Genomic DNA, 20,583 nt, shown 5'->3' with positions numbered 1-20,583 from the left:
GTATGCCATCGACGCAAGTCTTAATACTATTGGGGTGTACAAAGAAAATCGATAAACCGAATCAAATCGATAATCTGAATTAAACTGGAAAAAAAAAATGATGTGGTTTGGTATTGGAAAATAAAATCCGACCATAATTGGTTTGATTTAGTTTTAACTAAAAAAAGTCAAACTGAAACCAAACCAAACCAAACCAATCCGATAGTACATTTATATAATTTTTAAAAATATTTTATACATATAATATTTATTATAGTGTAATTTATAAATATTTCTTACACTTTTTTATAATTTTATCTTTTAACGTATTATTTCAAGTTTAGACTTAACATTCTTGAATGGTAAATAAATTTTATACCCGATAAATGTAGTTACTCAAACAAAGTTCAAATCAATACTAATGCTAACAAAAGAAATTCAATTCAATACTAGGAATGATGATATTGTTGGATAATTATTTTAGCTTTACATTGGTTTATAATGAAAATGCATAACTTAGTTTATCTTTTTCTTTAGTGCTTAGTTATGTAATTAATATTAGTACTTATTAGCTATACTTATTTTAGCATGACCTATATAGTATTTTTAGATTATGTTAATTTTCATTATGACTTATTAATTAGCAATATTGTTTTTGTGTATTTTATTATTTTATATTTGTTATTGAATATTTTAGTATAATGCTATGACTTATCTCATATTATTGTGTTAGTTATTTGGAAAACACATTATATAGTTGTATTTTACTAGGACTTAAAAAATATTTGGAGCACAAGTTATATATTTTATGCTATGAAGACTTTACCAGAAAAAAAAACCCGAAAACCCGAAAAAAACGGAGATTGAAAAACCCGACTTTGTTGGTTTGATTTGATTTATAAATTTAAAAATCCGACACCATTGATTTGGTTTGATAATTGAAAAATCCAAACCAACCCGACATGTACACCCCAAAATACTACCATTTTTTTTTTTAAAGTGTCGTGGAGTTAAAAAGAGAAATTCAAACAGGACAGGATTTGAATAGTTTGTTAACAAATAAATTTGTTCGAGGTAAATCCCCAGCAATTCTATTCTTTAACAATCTTTTTTGTAGTAACAATATAGATCTTTACTTCTTATAGGGGACTAATAATTCTGTTTTCATTAGGTAATTTCCCTTTTTAAAAGAGTGTTCTAATAACAAAACACAGCCAGTTTTACCTTATCAAAAATTACACAAAAGCCGAGCCAGTTTTCAAATGCCAAAATTAAGGTAAGTTACGCAAAAGGACATAATGCTCAAAATTATTTGATACTGCAAATCACTGAAACTCTATGAACATTCCATGTCTATTATCAGATCATCGTTGTTAAGTAAAAAACCTACTCTTGCACCGCTCTTCTAGCAGCATCTTCTTCTGCTTTCATCTTCCTCTCCCATTTTCTCTTCCTATAATCAGCTAACATTTCCGGCATTTTCTGCATCAGTTCAGCCGTCTTCTCCCGCTTTTCTGCTGATATTCTGTCACACTTATGTCCTTTCTGCTTGGTTCTCATTTCCTTCCTCTCTGGATCATATGGCCAATCTTGTCCAGCAAGGAGAACTTCCTTGCGTAGGCGAGCTCGATGGCGAGCACTGATGCCTAGTGGTTTCCATGCCCCAAGTTCCCAGTAACCCCAAACTCCCTTGGAAAGCTCGTTTTTGTATTTTGCCAACTTCTCTTGCCATTGATATTGATTTTCTCCAACCGCTTTTGCTACTGATTTCATAGCTTTTCCAGCCATTGTTCCTGGGGGAAAATAAAATCTAAGTAACTTCTCTATAAGCATTCACATCGTCAAGTTTTAGGTAAGTAATATTTGAATGAATGTAAGACGGCATTCTGAATTGGCTTGCTTTACATTTTATCAGCCTCATATGAATAGCTTTACATATTGATTAATAACATTGGATATATCTAACTACATAACACTGGGATCAGAATCGATGTTTTTCAGACCACTGATCCCCGCCGCTGCAGTTGTGGTATTCCCCAGCAACCCACCACTTCGCTATCCACTGTGGTTAAGTGGCAACCTATTCCCCACTTCCCCACCACACGCGAAACACCTCCCCATCTTTTGCTAAACTCTTTCTTTCCATTTATTATTTTCCTCCAAGGTGGATTCTTACATTGTAGAATATTAGAGATATGTTTTGCATTACATACGAATGGTGAATAATAAACTTTGGTAACTGAGACACAAATCTTAATCCGGGTCTAAATTAAGCATGTTATGTTAATTCAACATACCAAACATCGGATAGTAACCCACCCATAATAACCCAAGCGGGTTGTTATATGTGATGAACCAAGCAACCCTTAAGCTTAAAGTTAAATGAGTGAAGAAAAAACATAGATAAATCTCTCACCACTTTTTGCATACAAATAATGCAGATGAATGCAACTATCCTTGGTATTACCAGAAAGTAAAAACACAATACAGCCGGAAGTAGCCACCTGATGAAATTTTATCGTAAAGAAACCATGAAGGTTTTATCATGATAGAATGATCCCTATTTTGATTTGATGACCAATCTATGGATAACAGCTACTTCCAATCTTTGTTGGCATATCCCTCCCTCCCTTTAAGAGGGTCAAATACCAAAACAAAATCAACTGATCAAGATTTAGAATTATTACTAGGAGCAAATTCTCTAGGCGTAACCGGTAAAGTTGTTGCCATGTGACCAAGAGGTCACGGGGTTCAAGCCGTGGAAACAGCCTCTTGTAGAAATACAGGGTAAAGCTGCGTACAATAGACCCTTGTGGTCAGGCCCTTCCTCGCACCCCGCGCATAGTGGGAACTTAGTGCACTGGGATGCCCTTTTTACTAGGAACAAATTCTCTGCAGCGCTCAAAGCAGCTTGCTCCATTGTGATTAAGAAGGCAGAGCCATTTAGGACACTCAACTCAAGCAAGTCAGGCACCTAAGTTGCTCGGACTCAGGTGCAAGTGTCCGATACAGGTGTGGATCTAGAAGTCGAATTTTTTATGATCTTGATCTAAAGATTCAGGGGTACCGATCCAGGTATGAATACAAATGCGAAAATTCGGGTAAAACTAATACAAATATCTAAAAATAGAATTAATAAAATATGCCTAAATTATGAGACATTATGTGAAAAACTTACATGGTGCTTGTGCAGAAAGTTTCTCTTTTATTCTCAATTTCACCCTAGCTTCTGTATTGATTTCATAAATCATTGTATTTGTCTCGAATTTCTCCATCGATTTTGGTCAAAGTATCCGAAATCAATTGATCAAATCCGGTATGAATCTCATACTCACGCCCACGTCGTGTCGACGTGGGTGTGGCATCGAAAGTAAAGAGTCCGAACAACTTAGCCAGGCACATCTTAGCCAGGCACATTTGTTGGTTAAACCCAGTATAGATCAGTTGTTCAGCAGCACGCTCTCCATCAAACAATTAAAGGTTTAAATAACAAAAACAGAACACCCGCTACCAACTCTACCTAACCCCCCCCCTAAACCCCCCCCACCCCCAAGAAAAAGAGAGCGGGAAAATTATCCCTTTCTTATGCCGAACTTGAAGTTCTTAAAATTAGTTGCAAGATTGTATGCATTGTGCAACTTCTTCTTTTTTATTGTTCTCTTGTCATGTTGGTCCCAAAATCAAGTCTAGAGAAGAAAGGCGCACTGTTGTATGAACTGAAAATGGGATGTACCTGTGTATAACTCCAACCTATGTTGCCGATATCCTCCAAATATTTTCTAGCGCCCATGTCGATCCCCTATGGTTTGGATGTAACTGTGGAATCTGCAGTGGATTTGGTTCTACACCTATGGCCAAGAAGTATAAGTCCATTGAGTATTTGGTTTGATTTTGGTTCTATATCATACATATATTCACATAAAGTATTAGAACACTTTTTGTTATACGATAACTAATGAATAAAATATTCTGTTTACAAAAAATTTAATTATACCAGCTTTAATTTAATAACTTTGATTAGTCGTTGAAGTATATACTTATATATTTATTGGTTGTATCATAACACCTGTACCCATAGTCCTACCTATATCCATGAATCCTAAGATTTAGGTGATGACGAATCTGACGTCTAAATTCTGTATCTGAGCAACAGACTCCGATGCCCCTCACGGCCTCACCATACAAAAAAATCAGCAAAATTGTAAGACACCTCTCTGATAAAGCTTGATCGCTATCTAATAATTTATTGGTAAACAAAATAGCAGTTATTGATATTAGAGGTATTAAGTATCTAGTTCCCTAATATATTAACCTTGAGAGGTATTAAGTATCTAGTTCCCTAATATATTTAGACTTGAGGGACACCCAAAACAATGGCATTTCTAAACAAAGAAATCTTACAATACGCCAATTAAGCTTATCCTATATAAGCAAATAACATATACTTCACTTGGTAGGAGCAGAATTAAAGTTTTCCAGAAAGTAAAAAAAATAATTTTAACTTGCAAAATTCTTCCTTTCTAATTCAATTGTAGAAAATGAACAAATTGAGGATGTCAATGTACCTTATAACACAAATACAAATCAAGTTGAATCTACAACTAAGAGCAGAATACTAATTGGATAAAACACAGCATTTAGTTATGACATTCTCAAAATAGAAGCAAGAAAAGCGTGAAATTTAGATCGTTAATTGTTATCAAAATCTCAAATGTCTCAGCTGCGAGAAGAAATGAGGTGTCCATTCTCTTCCAATAGCAAGATTAATTAAGTTAAGAGGAAGAGATAGAGAGAGAGACGGCGGAAAGTGACTCACCGGAGAATTGCCGGAGCTGGACGGTGTTGGTTAATGGAAAAACGGCGTCGCCGGCGATTGGTATGGGCCGTAGGGTTTCGGTATGCTGCGACTTGCGAGCGTACGCCTTATTAATGAAAACAAAATTATAAAAGTATATAAATAGTATTCGAGAAATATTTTAGTTTTAGAATAAAATTAGAAAAACTTACAAAGTTATGAAAATGTTAATATATCCCTTTAACTAACTCGATAAAGAAGGGAAAAAATTACTCCACAAAATTATTCAGCTTTTGTGGGTGGTAAATCGTATTAATGTTAGGATGAAAATAAACATTAAGTTCTCGTAATTTATCCAATAATTTATCTATATCTTTATCATTCAATATGTATGAATCAATTTGCTCCTAAACTTACATATAGAAGATATAATGAACAATTGAAAAATTGGGACAAATACAGCTTCATACCGAAAGGTCATATTTTGCTCTCTTTTAGTAATCATGTCATATCGAAACAAAACACTCAATAATACTTATAAAAGCGGGATTGCCACCACGTGCGTCCGCCACTGCAAGTACGACATCCATCCGTCATTATTACTACTTTGATATATAAATTACATAAAAGATTATAATTAATTCATGGAAAAGAATATCATTTATTAGAATGAATTAATAAGATTTTAGTATTACCTAAAAATCAATCTAAACGTACATATGGTACTGCAGAATACGAAATATTTTTTCTTTTGTCACGCTAGCACCTACTTGGTCATTGTCCTTATGATTGTTTTATAATATTTCCATTATAAAACCTTGTATGGCAACCTTTTTAAAAAAATATATTTAACGGACTATTTTATAGAATTATCTTATGTTGTAAAACTATTAATAGTAAATGTGGATGTTCACTACTCCCACTAATTTCACCTATAATGTAAATAATCTCCCACTACTTATCACTAGAGGTGGCAATTTGAGCACAAACTCATCCAACTCGTCCAACCCTCCCAGAGATTAATGGAGTGAGCTACAAACATTTTAGCTCATGAGTCTATTTGGGCTAAGCCCAAGTTATCCCATCATTTTATAGTCTATTCTGATCCATGAAGTAGCACAAATACAACCCATAAAACTCACCCAAAACCCAACTGAAGGCTTGTCTGAAAATTTACTTAGTTGCCCCATCATTAGTTGTTGTATCTAAGTTTAAAAATGAGAATCAAGGTGTTAAGTTTTAATGTAAATATGAATAATTTTGTATTTGAGTTGTGAAATTTACTTATTTAGAAATAACATAAAATATATTTTTGAACTTACAAATTTTAAATACTAATTTGTTATTTAAGAAAATATATTTTTGATTCTCAAAATACTAATAGTATTTTTTTTTTTTGGAAAGGAGGAAGTACTTCTTAAGTGGGAAATAGGGCTTCTTGTGTCACATTGTAAAGAACAAATAATAACTACATAAATAGATATAAATCAAAGTTTGTACAAAAAATTATCTGAGTTGTTTTTTTCCTAAAAGATTTAATTAACGAAGTTTTCGGAAAATTTTGTGTGGCCGGAAGGCTCTTTTCTAAATGAATTATTTATGGAACAATTCCAACATCGAGGAAAAAAAACTTCAACTAGTCAAACCTTTATCTTGCACAAAAGATTTCTTCAAAAGATTTTCTGAAACATTATCTTTTTTTTCAACCGCTATTTTCTTTGCTTTTTTCTTCTTTCTATACACTTTTAAATATTTATTTAGTTTTAGAAAGTCATAAAAGCTCATGAATAGTCGAGTAGAAGATTAATCCATATGTGTTTCTTAGCTAAAAATTTAAAATTAAATATATAGCAATTCATCGTCAGTGCATGGAATGAATAATGAAGAAGCTAAGAAAGAAAGGAACATACATAGGTGTATAAAATGTAAAAGGCTTTGTTTATGCAAGATAAGCATGGTTCTAAAACATGAGTCAAGTTGGGCGGGTTGGGCTATGACCCACTGTTTAGCCCATCTTGACCCAACCCATCTTAACCCAAGTACACTTTGGGCTGGGATGGGCAATGACCCATTTATTGACCTAAACCATCTTAACCCAATCAAATTAAGCCCAACCCGTCCATTTTCCACCTTACTCATCACTATTATAATTGTAACTCTCACACCTCCATAACCCCTCCCAATGATCTTTCCCCATGATCTCAATTATTATTGCCATGTTTAAGACAATCATGTTTACCCGAAAAACGGATAGAGTTGAATTTGTACGGAGTTCTAAGGATATGTGATATCGCTTAATACAAATCGTAAGGATAAATAGAAATATCAAATATGGATTGCTAAGAATGCAAAATAAACAAGGTTGGAAAGAAGATGATTTTTAGGACTAAGCAAGATGAATCAATTAATGAATCCTAAAAGAATAATCCTTGAATATAGGAGAATATTGTGCTTGAATTACACTGTAAGCAAAAAATTATCCTTTACAAAAATATAGTCATCCTTTTTATAGTTAAAAATATATAGTGGGAGACCCATGATAAATCAGCTTTTTTATGATTCCTGCCAAGATTCTCTCCTCTAGTGGGATTGTAACGGCTCTTGTCTGTGAGCTCGATATTAACTCGAGCTCGATTCTGACTCGGGGTCAGTGTTGGTCGGTCTCTGAATCATAAGCTCGATAACTTTACTTTGCATCATAGTTCGATTTGGATTCGAGCTTGATAATAACATCGAGCTCGACGTTGATCGATCCTTCGGGCTCAAAGCTTGATGACCCGACTTCGGACCTCAACCTGATACTATAAAGACACTTCTCCGATCCGATATATTACCATTCAAACCAGTCCGTACGAAAGACTAACCGGTTTTTACCGTATACAGATAGTCCCCTTGTTTCTCGAGAAGGGTGTAGCGAGAAACGACATGATTTCACAATGTCTCGATCAGATATAAGCTGACATTTGCATTGAGCCCGACCATGACGTATATGATATCTGTCAGTCGGTTTAGCTTCCCAAGGCATTTAATGCGTGTCAGAAGGTGGTCGGCCACTGCTGATATTGAACCGTCATTGCTTCAATCTATAAATAGCCCTTCCTTTCACCATTTATCACTTTTATGTCTTTAATCTTCCAAATTTTCTAAGTTTCTTCTGAGTTCATTCGTAGATCTGTGATTCTTTTCTGCAAAATTCTTCTTAAAAACCACAAAATCTTTATCACCTTCTTCAAATCAAAAAATGGTGAAGATATCAAAAACAGTCCCCCAAGAAGAAAAAACTTCTTCTTCCCAATCCGCCGCCGACAAAGCACCGGTGGATCCACGGCCTGAGGAGTGCGTTTCGGCGGCGTGTGTTCTTACCTTCGATTTCAAACTCGATAAAGGTTCGATGGTTTCCGGCCGATGTGAGCCCGTATCGAGATATATTTGTTCGATAACCGGGGGATATATCGAGCAGATAAAAAAAAGATTGTAACTGGGGGAACAAAGAAGTGGTAGTACCGTCTCCCGAAGAGGATATTACTACTCACGTGAAAGGGTTTTTAAGTGTGTACACTTACCCTTTCACGTTAGGTCCCCTCGACCCTGTTATCATAGATTTTTATCGTAAATACTTAATAACCCTAGGCCAGATTCACCCTTCTTTTCGGATCGTTATTTTGATCCGATACTTCATGAACAAAATCGAGGTGATGCCTTTCACCCTTGATTATCTCATCTGATTGTACCACCCTCGCCTTTTTCGAGGAGTATTAATTAAACTTCAGCGTCGAGCTACCAAGGCTTTGTTCTTGAGCATAGACGAGGATAGGGATCGAGGCTGGATGGGCAGGTTCATCCAAGTAAGGACTTCGAACTTGATTCCGATTGAAAAGATGCCTTTTCCCGAGGAGTGGAACATGGAGCGTAAGTGTAATTTTGTTGTTATCTCCAACTATTTTGCTCTTTCATTTCTTTTCTCACCGATATCCCCTTTTTTGTGATGCAGCGGTTCCCTGGATGTCCGGCGCAGTTTCTGATCTCAAGAACTGGGTACGGGATCTGGCTTCGACCTTCACATATGTCGAGTGCTCATGGCGTGATTTGTCAAAGGGCCTATAGGAGGCCAAAAATCATGGTAAGCCCCTTTCTCATATTTTTTGGTAGCTCGAACGGGACGCTTTCCTTTTACTTCAATAAATTTTCCCGTATGTAGGTGTGGGCAAGGATGCGATTTTGAGGCCCTCATCCATCGAGGAGGAGGCTTTGACATCCGTTCCAAAGCCAGTGAAGGATAATAAGATGAAATGGGCCTCCATTCCCGAAGATCCATAACCAAAGAAGAGGACGGCTCGTAAGCCGAAGAAGAATACAATTCCCTTGACCATAGAATCAGTTCTGCATCTAAGGGATGAAGACAAAGAATAAGAAGAAGAAAAAGAAGAAGAAGAAGAAGAAGAAGAAGAAAACGACGGGTCTGCGCTGACGGCCCGAACGAAGAAGACCACCGATGTTCTACATGCAGCTGGATCGATGGTGGTTTATAAGGCTACGCCTCGAACTGAGGATATAGAGTGCAACAAGCTTTGAATCAGGTAAGCCTTAAATTATTTTGTTGGCATTACCTTTATGTCTCCTTTTCTTTTCTAACTTCGCTTCTTCTTTCTTTGTAGGCCGTGACAGTTCATCGAGAACCATGTTCTCGGTCCCGAACCGAGCTGCGTCGATATGAGGCCGACCTTCAATGGGTTACGGAGCCGATGTTGAAGCCTTGGCTTCCTATGATGACAATGATGATAATGATGATGAAGGTCGATATAAGGCCGACCTCGAACTGAGTTGGCCAAGGCTCACCAAGATCAGACCGATCTGTCCGAGCAGGTAATGATACTTTTAAAAGCCTATGGGCTCGATACCGGAACGATGGCTAATTTTTTGATTTCGCAACTGTAGCAGAAAATTGAGATGATCGGGAAACTCTGTGAGGAGGTCGATGTGATAAAAGCGGAGTCTTTGAAGTGGAAAGAAGGTATGGACTGCTTTGCTGCAGAGAAAGAAGCTGCTCGAGCCCAATTATCGTCAGCCGAAAACCAACTTCAAAGTATGAAGGAGAAAAGCTTGGTTCAAGCAAGAAGAATAGAGGAGCTCGAGGCTCGGTTGGCCTCTGAACTTGCCAAGGCCGAATCTAACGCCTTTTACGGATGCACTCGTGGCCGTCTATCGGGACGATGCTGAAGCTGCCCAGGTCCAAGCAAGAGAGGCAGTCGAGACCACCGATACTCGAGCACATTGGGTCGCTTAACTTGCTAAGTGCCGATCTCGGAGGGAGACCCTCGAGGAGATCCATGCTCGAGGCTTCGATCTCGCTGAAGAGATAAAAAGGGCTAAAGAACTCGAAGCCGATGCTGAAGCCTTGGCTTCCTATGATGACAATGATGATAATGATGGGAGTAAGAGCGGGATGGGAGTAAGAGCGAGTCCGAGAATGGGGGGGAGCCCGGTGGAGAAGAGACCGCTCCCGGAGATAACCAAGAAACTTAGCCCTTAGTTTCTATGTTGTAATCAATCATGTAAACAATCTTGTGTATATATATATAATATCTTTTTCTTTTACCGACTTGCTTCTATTTTGTTTCCTGCCTTGTGAAGATTTTATTCATGCCTTATGAATGTTTTCATAAGGATTTAGGTAATTTGATCGAATTTGGACTTCGTAGTCTTTATAACCGAGTGAGTAACCCTTAGGCTTATTAGTTGAGTGAGTGATTCGAATTCGAAGTAATATAACTCGTAGGCATAATAGTTGAGTGAGTGCTTGTTCGAACTCGAAACAAAAGTAGCCCGTAGGCTTAGTAATCGAGTGAATGATTCGAACTCGAAGTAATGTAGCCCGTAGGCGTAGTAGTCGAGTGAGTGCTTGCTCAAACTCAAAATAGAAGTAGCCCGTAGGCTTAGTAGTCGAGTGAATGATTTCGAACTCGAAGTAATGTAGCCCGTAGGCTTAATAGTCGAGTGAGTGATTTCGAACTCAAAGTAATGTAACCCATAGGCTTTGTAGTCGAGTGAATGATTTCGAACTCGAAGTGATGTAGCCCATAGGCTTAATAGTCGAGTGAATGATTTTGAACTCGAAGTAATGTAGCCCGTAGGCTTAATTGTCGAGTGAGTGATTTCGAACTCAAAGTAATGTAGCTCGTAAGCTTAGTAGTCGAGTGAGTGATTTCGAACTTGAAGTAATGTAGCTCGTAGGCTTAGGTGGTCGAGTGAGTGCTTGATCGAACTCGAAATAGAAGTAGCCCGTAGGCTTAGTAGTCGAGTGAATGATTTCAAACTCGAAGTAATATAGCCCGTAAGCTTAATAGTCGAGTGAGTGATTTCGAACTCGAAGTAATGTAGCCCGTAGGCTTAATAGTCGAGTGAGTGCTTGCTCGAACTCGAAATAGAAGTAGTCCGTAGGCTTAATAGTCGAGTGAATGATTTCAAACTCGAAGTAATGTAGACCGTAGGCTTAATTGTCAAGTGAGTGATTTCGAACTCGAAATAATGTAGCTCGTAGGTTTAATAATCGAGTGAGTAATTTCGAACTCGAAGTAATGTAGTACGTAGGCTTAATAGTTGAGTGAGTGCTTGCTCGAGCTCAAAATAGAAGTAGCCTATAGTCTTAGTAGTCGAGTGAATGATTTCAAACTCGAAGTAATGTAGCATGTAGGCTTAATAGTCAAGTGAGTGATTTCGAACTCGAAGTAATGTAGTATATAGGCTTAATAGTCGAGTGAGTGCTTGATCGAACTCAAAATAGAAGTAGCCCATAGGCTTAGTAGTCGAGTGAATGATTTCGAACTTGAAGTAATGTAGCCTGTAGGCTTAATTGTCGAGTGAGTGATTTCGAACTCGAAGTAATGTAGCCCGTAGGCTTAATACTCGAGTGAGTGATTTCGAACTCGAAGTAATGTAGCCCGTAGGCTTAATACTCGAGTGAGTGCTTGCTCGAACTCGAAATAGAAGTAGCCCGTATGCTTAGTAGTCGAGTGAATGATTTCGAACTCGAAGTAATGTAGCCCGTAGGCTTAATAGTCGAGTGAGTGCTTGCTCGAACTAGAAATAGAAGTAGCCCGTAGGCTTAGTAGATAGTCCCCGAGTGAGAATGGTTGCTTGAACTCGAGTCGGTGTAGCCCTTGGGCTTTATAGTGAGTGTTGATCGAACTTGTTGATTTTTCGGTTGGCAATCCACGATTTACGGGGTAATGGTTGGCACTTTAAGTTTGTTCGCGTAATAAGTGTCAAAATAGGGGAAGTTTTCTTGGATATAAGATATCGATAAAGAAGAAATATTTCTTTGTAAGTCATTATATATGTGTTCATATTTTGTGTCAGGGCTCGGGCCAACTACATGGGCATGGCTCATTTGACCATTTGGCCCTTACAATTTTTCCTATCGAGACCCTGTTGCCATGAAATAACGAAGTAACTTTCTTTGCATCGTACTTGATAATTATCGTTGATATGTTCGATAACGATGGTATGCCCCCCCAGTATTCGAGGTTGATTGTAAGGAGGCCTTGAATACTGTTGAATTGTTTCGAGTTAGCACGATCAATGGTTGCCTCGTTAAAAAACCTTGCCGAGAAACCCATTTGGGACAAAACCGGTCTAAGGAAAAAAAAAGTGCAACGCGTGCTTCCAGACCTAAGGCTTCGTGTTGAATAATCCATCTTTGTTCCTGATCGAATTCATTAACCCTCATCTTTGGTCGAACACCTGCAAGGTTAGTTTTGAAATATAATTGAATGGGGGGGGGGGAGGTCGTACCTTAGCAGTAGTATCGTTTTAGCCGTTTATCACACCGAGCTCGTAGGATTTCCATTATACGTCCGGTTTCGATCTTTGATCGATCTTTGTTCTTGGCTGGCATCCCTTTTAATAACGGACCCAGAACCCAACTGGTCGTCTTCGATTCTTATTTTGAATTGATATCGATTATGCGCATCGGCCCAAGTAATAGCTGGGTACTCGATCAGGTTATGATTCAACCACCGTGAAGCCATCGAGCTTCATTCGTTTAGACCTTGAGTGAAAGCTTGAACATCCCAATCGTCCGTGACTGGTGGTAGATCCATTCGTTCCATTTGGAAACGAGATACGAATTCTCTTAGCATCTCGTTATCCTTTTGTCTTACCTTGAATAGATTCGACATCCTGGTCTCGACCTTTATGACCCCAGCATGTGCTTTTACGAAAGAATATGCAAGCAAAGCAAAAGAATCGATAGAGTTAGACGGTAAATTATAATACCATATCATTGCTCCCTTTGTCAGGGTTTCACCGAATTTTTTCAATAATACAGATTCGGTCTCATCGTCCTCTAGATCGTTCCCTTTGATGGCACATGTGTAAGAGGTGACATATTTGTTGGGATCGATTGTTCCATTATATTTAGGAATATCGGGCATGCAAAACTTCTTTGGGATCGGTTTAGGAGCCGCGCTTGGGGGGGAAAGGCTTTTGTGTAAAATTTTTGGAATCTAGCCCTTCAGTATCGGTGGTGCCCCCAGGATCTGATCAACCCTGGAGTTATATGTTTCCACCTTCTTGTCGTTTGCTTCGATCCTCCTTTCTTCCGATTCTATTCGTTTGGTCAGTTCTTCGAACATCTTAGCAATTTCGGGATTAGTCCCCGACTCCTGCTCATTTGATTTCACTATAGCTGGTTCTGTTGTATGGGTGATTTCTCGGGGTTGATTGGGCACCAGTCTACTCAGTACCTGGGTTTGACTCTGCAACTGAGCTATCGCTACCTATTGAGCTTGTAATATTTCGAAAATCATACGCAAGCTGATTCCATTTTTCTCAACGTTATGGGTGTCTCTAGGTGCAGATTGAGCACCACCATGAATGCTATTTTCAGGCTCAGAACGTTGGTTTTCCTCAATAGCCACATGCGAATTAACGTCTAATGGTATTTCGACTCGAGCTCCGACGGCGTAGACAAGTGGTCTTTCGGTACTGGGTGTCAAGTTGTTGTTCTCATCCTGAAGACCAGCTTCGTTGTCGATAGGTAAGGCCATTTGATTGATAATTGGTCGTTGCTAATCCGAAATCCAAGATACTTTCGGAAACAAGCGCAAAATGGTGTGTTTTTGCAGATTCGTATCAAATAATCACTGTTATCCTTAGCCCCACGGTGGACGCCAAACTGTTTACCCGAAAAACGAATAGAGTTGAATTTGTACGTAGTTCTAAGGATATATGGTATCGCTTAATACAAATCGTAAGGATAAATAGAAATATCAAATATGGATTGCTAAGAATGCAAAATAAACAAGGTTGGAAAGAAAATGATTTTTAGGACTAAGCAAGATGAATCAATTAATGAAGCCTAAAAGAATAATCCTTGAATATAGGAGAATATGGTGCTTGAATTATAGTATAAGCAAAAACTGTCATTTACATAACTGTAGCCATCCTCTTTATAGTGGAGGATCCTACTTTTAGATATAATTAAAAATACATAGTGAGAGACCCATGATAAATCAGCTTTTCCATGATTCCTGCCAAAATTATCTTCTCTAGTGGGATTGTAACGACTCTTGTATGTGAGCTCGATATTGACTCGAGTTTTTGATCTTGACTCGAGCTCGATTCTGATTCGGGGTCAGTGTTGGTTGGTCTCTGAATCATAAACTCGATAACTTTACTTTGCATCATAGTTCGATTTGGATTCGAGCTTGATAATAACATCGAGCTCGACGTTGATCGGTCCTTCGGGCTCGAAGCTTGGTAACCCGACTTCGGACCTCAACCTGATACTATGAAGACACTTCTCCGATCTGATGTATTACCATTCAAACCAGTCCGTACGAAGGACTAACCGATTTTTATCGTATACAAATCATTTTGTCACCTTCTATGTAATGAAATAGAGGCATGAAATATGATATGTAATACACTTGAACACTTGATGAAATAAGAAATCTATTTTTTGTTCTCTTATTCTATTACTTATCTTCTTATTTTATATTGTTACTTTGAGCTACATTTCTTAATACATTATCAACACGAAGTCTTTAACCTTAAGGTTAAACTCTAATCTTCTCCAAGTTAAGTTCCCACTCTTCTATCCACTAGGTATATACTTTTAACTAATCATGTTCATATGTCATTTAGTTTTCATGACTTTCTTTTACACTCAAATATCTATATGATGAAACAATGATTGGTTATACTAGTCGGTCCTATTTTTACATCTTAAACTTTTGCATTTACTGTTTTTGTTTTCCGAATGATTTGAAAATCATTTACTTAATAAAACAGATACAACATGCTTTATACTAAAAACTTGTCAGAGATAGTGTGAAGTTCTTATAAGCCTAACTAGCCTATTAGGATATTATTTGTGTGGAAACTATTTGTTAAAAAAAAGTACTGTTTCTTTTTGGAATTGTTAATCATATAGTTTATATAGGTCACACTTTTATAATTAAGTCAAATTATTTCTTTTTGGTATTATTCTAATAATTTCTAATTATTTATCTTCTTTGATAATTTTTACTATGTCGAATTTGTCAAAGCTTGAGTTTGTGGCACTTGACATTTATAGAAAGAATTAATTATCATGGGTTCTCGATGCTGAGATTCACTTAGCTGCTAAAGATCTTGGTGATACTATTACTCAGAGTAATGAGGCATCAATCCAGGACAAAGAGAAGGCCATGATTTTCCTTCATCGTCATCTGGATGAAAGTTTGAAGGTTGAATAATTAACAGTAAAAGATCCACTTGAATTGTGGATTGGTCTGAAGGAAAGGTATGATCACCTTAAGGCTACGGTATTGCCAAGGACTCGATATGAGTGGATGCACTTACGGTTGCAAGATTTTAAGACTGCACGTGAGTATAACTCTGCTATATTTTGAATAACTTCCCGATTAAAATTATGTGGGGATCTTATGAATGATGAGGATTTGTTGGAAAAGACTGTGATTTTTCATGCCTCAAATATGGTATTACAGCAGCAATACCGTAAAAGGAGTTTTAAAAAGTATTCGGAATTGATCTCATGCCTTCTGGTGGCTGAGAAACATAATACCCTTTTGATGAAAAATCATGAAACCCGTCCCACAAGGTCAGCTCCGATTCTTGAACATAGCAGCGAGATGTGATAAGTCTGAAAAAAGGCAGAATAATTATCATGGCCATATGAATGTACGTGGGCATGGCAATGTCAAGAGACAATACAATAATCGTCATCGTGGTGGCCATGGCAAACGAGAGAACAATATGGGTTCTTAAAACAATCCTTCAAGAGTCAAAAACGGTAACTACCACCACTGTGGCATGAAAGGTCATTGAAAAATTGAATGTCATGCACCTAAGAATTTTGTCAGGCTTTATCAAAACTCCATCAATAGAAAGGCAAATAATGTTGGAGCATCTTCTGCTAATGCCCCAGTGGATTCTCACTTGACCTTTAAAAATAATTTTGAGATAGGGCCTTCAAACAAAAATGATGATAATGTCGAGGCAAATCTTGCTTTAAATGATGATGATTTTGAAGTCCTCGATGATCTTACTCATTTGAAAGTTGATGACTTTTTTGGGGATCAAAGCTAAAGTTTGATCATTTTACCGGGGAATGCAATTATGTTGTTATTTTTATTTTCAGTATTTTTTTTGTCTCATTCTAAAGTTATTTTTATTTTCAAGTAGTACTTAAGTTGTCTTATGTTGTTTTTGTTGTTGGTGTTGTTAGTTTTTCTGTATTTCTTATGGTATACTTTTATTTTTATGAAGAAAATAAAATTTTCCAGTCTTCAATTGGATCCAAGATGAGTAATGAAGATTTATGCATTTTGGATAGTCCTATAACTCACACAATATTAAGAGAAAAGAAATTTTTCTCTTATTTGGTTATGAAAAATGCTTATGTTAATACAATATATGGTAGTACAAAATTAATTGAGGGCTTTGGAAGAGCGGCCTTATTAATACCTGGAGGAACGATATTGACTATTAATATTATATTATATTGTAGTAAGTCTCAACGAAACTTGTTGAGTTTCAAAGCTATTCGCCAAAATGGCTACCATGTTGAGACCTCTAATGAAGGAAAGGTTGAATACTTTTATATGATTACAATAAAAGTGGGAAACAAATGTGTGCATAAATAATTACCCGCATTTTCTTTTGGGTTGTACCACACAAACATTGGTGTGATTGAATCACATGCCATAGTAAAAAAAGGTTTAGTACTTCTAGTAACTTTATCATTTGGCATGACCGGTTAGGCCATCCCGGTTCTAATGATGCGCAGAATAATAGAGAATTCAAATGGGCACACATTGAAGAACAAAAATGTTGGTTCCCCAAGTACACGCAAATATACGTGGCCGTCAAGTAATAAAGTGACTCAAAAGTCGGATGTCGAACCCACAAAGACTTAGAGTAATTATTAACTAAGCAAACTAAAATCAATTTAATGTTCAAGATAATCAAGAGTGTTATTTTTCTAATTAATCTACTATTGCGGAAATTAAACAAGTAACGACTAATTTTTCAAGAATGCAAATGTATATGATGAGATTTTAATTAGAGGAGATGAAGATTCGAGGGTTGTGGTTGGTTTATCAATCCTATTAAGTTCAATAATCACACTCGCTAATCGAGATTATCTATGGTTGCTAATTGACTGGATCGCTTATATGAATAGCATGTTCCCACAATACTATTCGCCTATCCACAATATATCAACCCTATATTCCTATGGTATTGAGTCTATCATGAACAAATATAATACGGTATTCAACTAAGCAAGACTGTTAGGTATATTTCTATCCTAATTGCGAAATCATTCCCCGAGCCACGGGTTCAGAAACAAGCTCTCTTTAATTATATTCTAATCTAAACATGGCTGTCCCAAGCACAACATATATAGTAGGGTGAAATGATAGCTACAACAAGTCACAAGTTAAAACTAAAATTAAAGAAACAACCACAAGATGATAATCTAAATTAACGAAGATGTAATTGGTAAACGTTAATAATAATGTCAACCACAACCCTAAAAACTAGAGTGCTTAACCACTCATGTTCGTAGTAACAAATTTTCAAGTATTTTGCATAAATAAATTATAAAGAAAAGATGAAGGAATGAAGAACTCGATGATTTTCTCCTCCAAAAGTTATTCCACATAATGTTCGTGCCTCCAAATAATGTCCACCCCTAAAAAAATAGACCCCTTTTATACATGTTGGAGACGTGTAGGGCTGAAATCCCCAAGTCCCAGCCGAATTAGGACAAAATCCGCCCTTTGGCATCTCGCTTGGGGCCTGGCGCCAACCTGGACAACAAACTTTTTTTACTTCTGTCAATGGCATTTTTGTTGGTGCCTAGTGCGAATCTGGACAATGAATATTTTATCATGCTGTCAATGGCGTTTTGGTTAGTGCCTGGCACTAACATGGGCACCAACTTATATTTCCTCCAAATTCTTCCCTTTTTTACGTCAATTTGCATGAAAACTCTCCAAATCACTTTCAATTGATTCCTACACATACAAAATACCGTTATTAAGCTCGAATCATAAATATTCACACCAAAGTTAACAAGATCAAGGCTTAATGCAAGGCAAATTACATGCAAAAATATGGAATTTTAGTCAAACATCAAAGAAAATTCTTCAATATAAGCAATTTTCTTATAATGTTTGTTCTCAAGGAAAATTGGTTATTAAACCATCAACAACTAAAGTTGGGATTAAATCCCATGCATTTCTGGAACGTATACAGGGTGATATATGTGGGCCTATACATCCTCCATGTGGAACATTCAAGTATTTTATGGTCTTGATAGACGCATCTACAAGATAGTCACATGTGTGATTATTATCAACTCGCAATATGAAATTTTCGAGATTGTTGGCTCAAATAATAAGGTTAAGAGCATAATTTCCAGATTATGCAATTAAGACAACTTGTCTTGATAATGCTGGTGAATTTATATCTCAGGCCTTTACTGATTATTGTATGGCCACTGGAATAAAAGTTGAGCATCTGGTTGCTCATGTTCATACTAAAAATGGTCTAGCAGAATCATTGATTAAATGACTCCAATTAATAGCTAGACCATTGCTAATGAGGACAAAACTTCCCCTTTAAGTGCGGGGACATGCTATTTTTCATGCATCAGCACTTGTGCGCATAAGGCCAACCAGTTATCATGAAGTTTCGCATTACAGTTGGCTCTTGGTCAGGAGCCAAATATTTTCCATCTAAATTTTTTTGGATGTGCGGTATATGTTCCAATTGCTCAACCACAACACACAAAGATAGATCCCCAAATAAGTTTGGGAGTATATGTTGGTTATGAATCTCCTTTAATTATTAAATATTTGGAGCCTATGACAGGAGATTTGTTTACAACCAGATTTGTTGATTGTCATTTTGATGAATCGGTTTTCCCAATATTAGGCAGAGAAAATAAATAGCTAGAAAAAGAGATAGATTGGAATGTATTATCTCTATCTCATTTAAATCCTCATACAAATCAATGTGAACAAGAAGTTCAAAAGATCATTTATATACAAAATGTTGCAAATCAACTGCCAGATGCATTTACTAACCTTCCACGAGTTACTAAATAGCATATTCCAGCTGTAAATGCTCCAATTCGAGTTGATGTCCCTGTTGGACAATATGATAATGCAAATGAGTCTAGGTCACGCCTTAAACGTGGTAGACCAATGGGTTCCAAGGATAAAAATCCTCAAAAGAAGAAATGAGCAAATGATCAAGTTGATCATAATGTGAAGGTAATTAATCAAGAAGAGCATAAAGACATAACAGTTGATAAGACCTCACAGGAGGTTCAAGTACCTGAAAATGATGAAAATAAAGATATCTCAATAAGTTATGTCTCTACTGGAGAAAGGTGGAACCAAAATAATATTGTTATTAGCAACAGTTTTGCATATAATATTGCAGTTGAAGTAATGCAACAAGATGAGTATCTTGAGCCAAAATCTGTCGAAAAATATAGATAGAGAAATGACTGGCCAGAATGGAAAAATGCAATTCAAACGGAATTGGCCTCACTCGAAAAAACGTGAAGTTTTCGAACTAATAGTTCGAACGCCTGAAGGTGTCAAGCTAGTGGGGGTAAAAATGGGGTTTTGTGCAAAACTGAAATGAGAAAAATGAAGTCGTAAGATAGAAAGCACGACTTGTGACACAAGGTTTTTTACAAAAGCTTGACATTGATTATATGGAGATATATTCTCCTGTGGTAGATACAATTACCTTCAGGTATCTAATAAATCTGGCAGTCCATGAAAAGCTTGATGTGCAGTTGATGGATATTGTCACAACCTACTTATATGGCTCATTGGACAATGAAATTTTTATGAAAATCCCTGAAAATTTAAAGTTCTTGAAGCACATAAAAGTTCAAGTGAAACTTATTCAATAAATCTTCAGAAATTCTTATACGGATTAAAGCAATCAGGGAGGATGTGGTACAATCGCCTTAGCGAGTATTTGCTAAAGGAATGGTACAAAAATGACCCTATTTTCCCTTCTGTCTTTATTAAGAGGCCTGGATTTGAATGTGTCATCATAGATGTATATGTTGATGACTTCAATATCATTGGCACTTCTAAAGAGATTCCAAAGACTGTAGAGTGTTTGAAGAGAGAATTTAAAATGAAAGATCTTGATAAGACAAAATTTTGTCTTGGCCTACAATTTGAGCATGTAAAAAATATAATTTTTGTCCATCAATCAACATACACTGAAAAGGGTTTAAAGCGATTTTACATGGATAATGCACATCC

The 20,583-nt window shown here is 36.8% G+C and overlaps 1 protein-coding gene across 3 annotated transcripts; it reads right to left on the bottom strand.

Annotated features, from left to right (window-relative positions):
* Nucleotides 1-1,275: 1,275 nt before the first annotated feature.
* Nucleotides 1,276-4,948, bottom strand: LOC107779614 (uncharacterized). 3 transcript variants are annotated; one of them, XM_016600069.2, is made up of 3 exons: nucleotides 4,796-4,938; nucleotides 3,713-3,827; nucleotides 1,276-1,772 (listed from the first exon to the last, which is right to left on the bottom strand). In XM_016600069.2, the coding sequence occupies exon 3, from the start codon at nucleotides 1,765-1,767 to the stop codon at nucleotides 1,366-1,368; it is 402 nt and encodes a 133-aa protein (XP_016455555.1). In that variant the 5' UTR covers nucleotides 1,768-1,772; nucleotides 3,713-3,827; nucleotides 4,796-4,938; the 3' UTR covers nucleotides 1,276-1,365. The 3 variants fall into 3 exon arrangements, with proteins under 3 accessions (XP_016455555.1, XP_016455554.1, XP_016455556.1); XM_016600068.2 differs by lacking the exon at nucleotides 3,713-3,827 and having other exon boundaries at nucleotides 4,796-4,948; XM_016600070.2 differs by lacking the exon at nucleotides 3,713-3,827 and having other exon boundaries at nucleotides 1,276-1,789; nucleotides 4,796-4,910.
* Between the last annotated feature and the right edge of the window lie 15,635 nt (nucleotides 4,949-20,583).

This window comes from Nicotiana tabacum, chromosome 9, assembly GCF_000715075.1.
Source record: "Nicotiana tabacum cultivar K326 chromosome 9, ASM71507v2, whole genome shotgun sequence".
Lineage (NCBI taxonomy): Eukaryota > Viridiplantae > Streptophyta > Magnoliopsida > Solanales > Solanaceae > Nicotiana > Nicotiana tabacum.
This window is presented reverse-complemented; position numbering and strand designations above follow the sequence as displayed.

Excerpts from the sequence above, each read along its gene's own strand:
- LOC107779614 (XM_016600068.2), bottom strand. The coding sequence starts at position 1,767 with ATGGCTGGAAAAGCTATGAAATCAGTAGCAAAAGCGGTTGGAGAAAAT.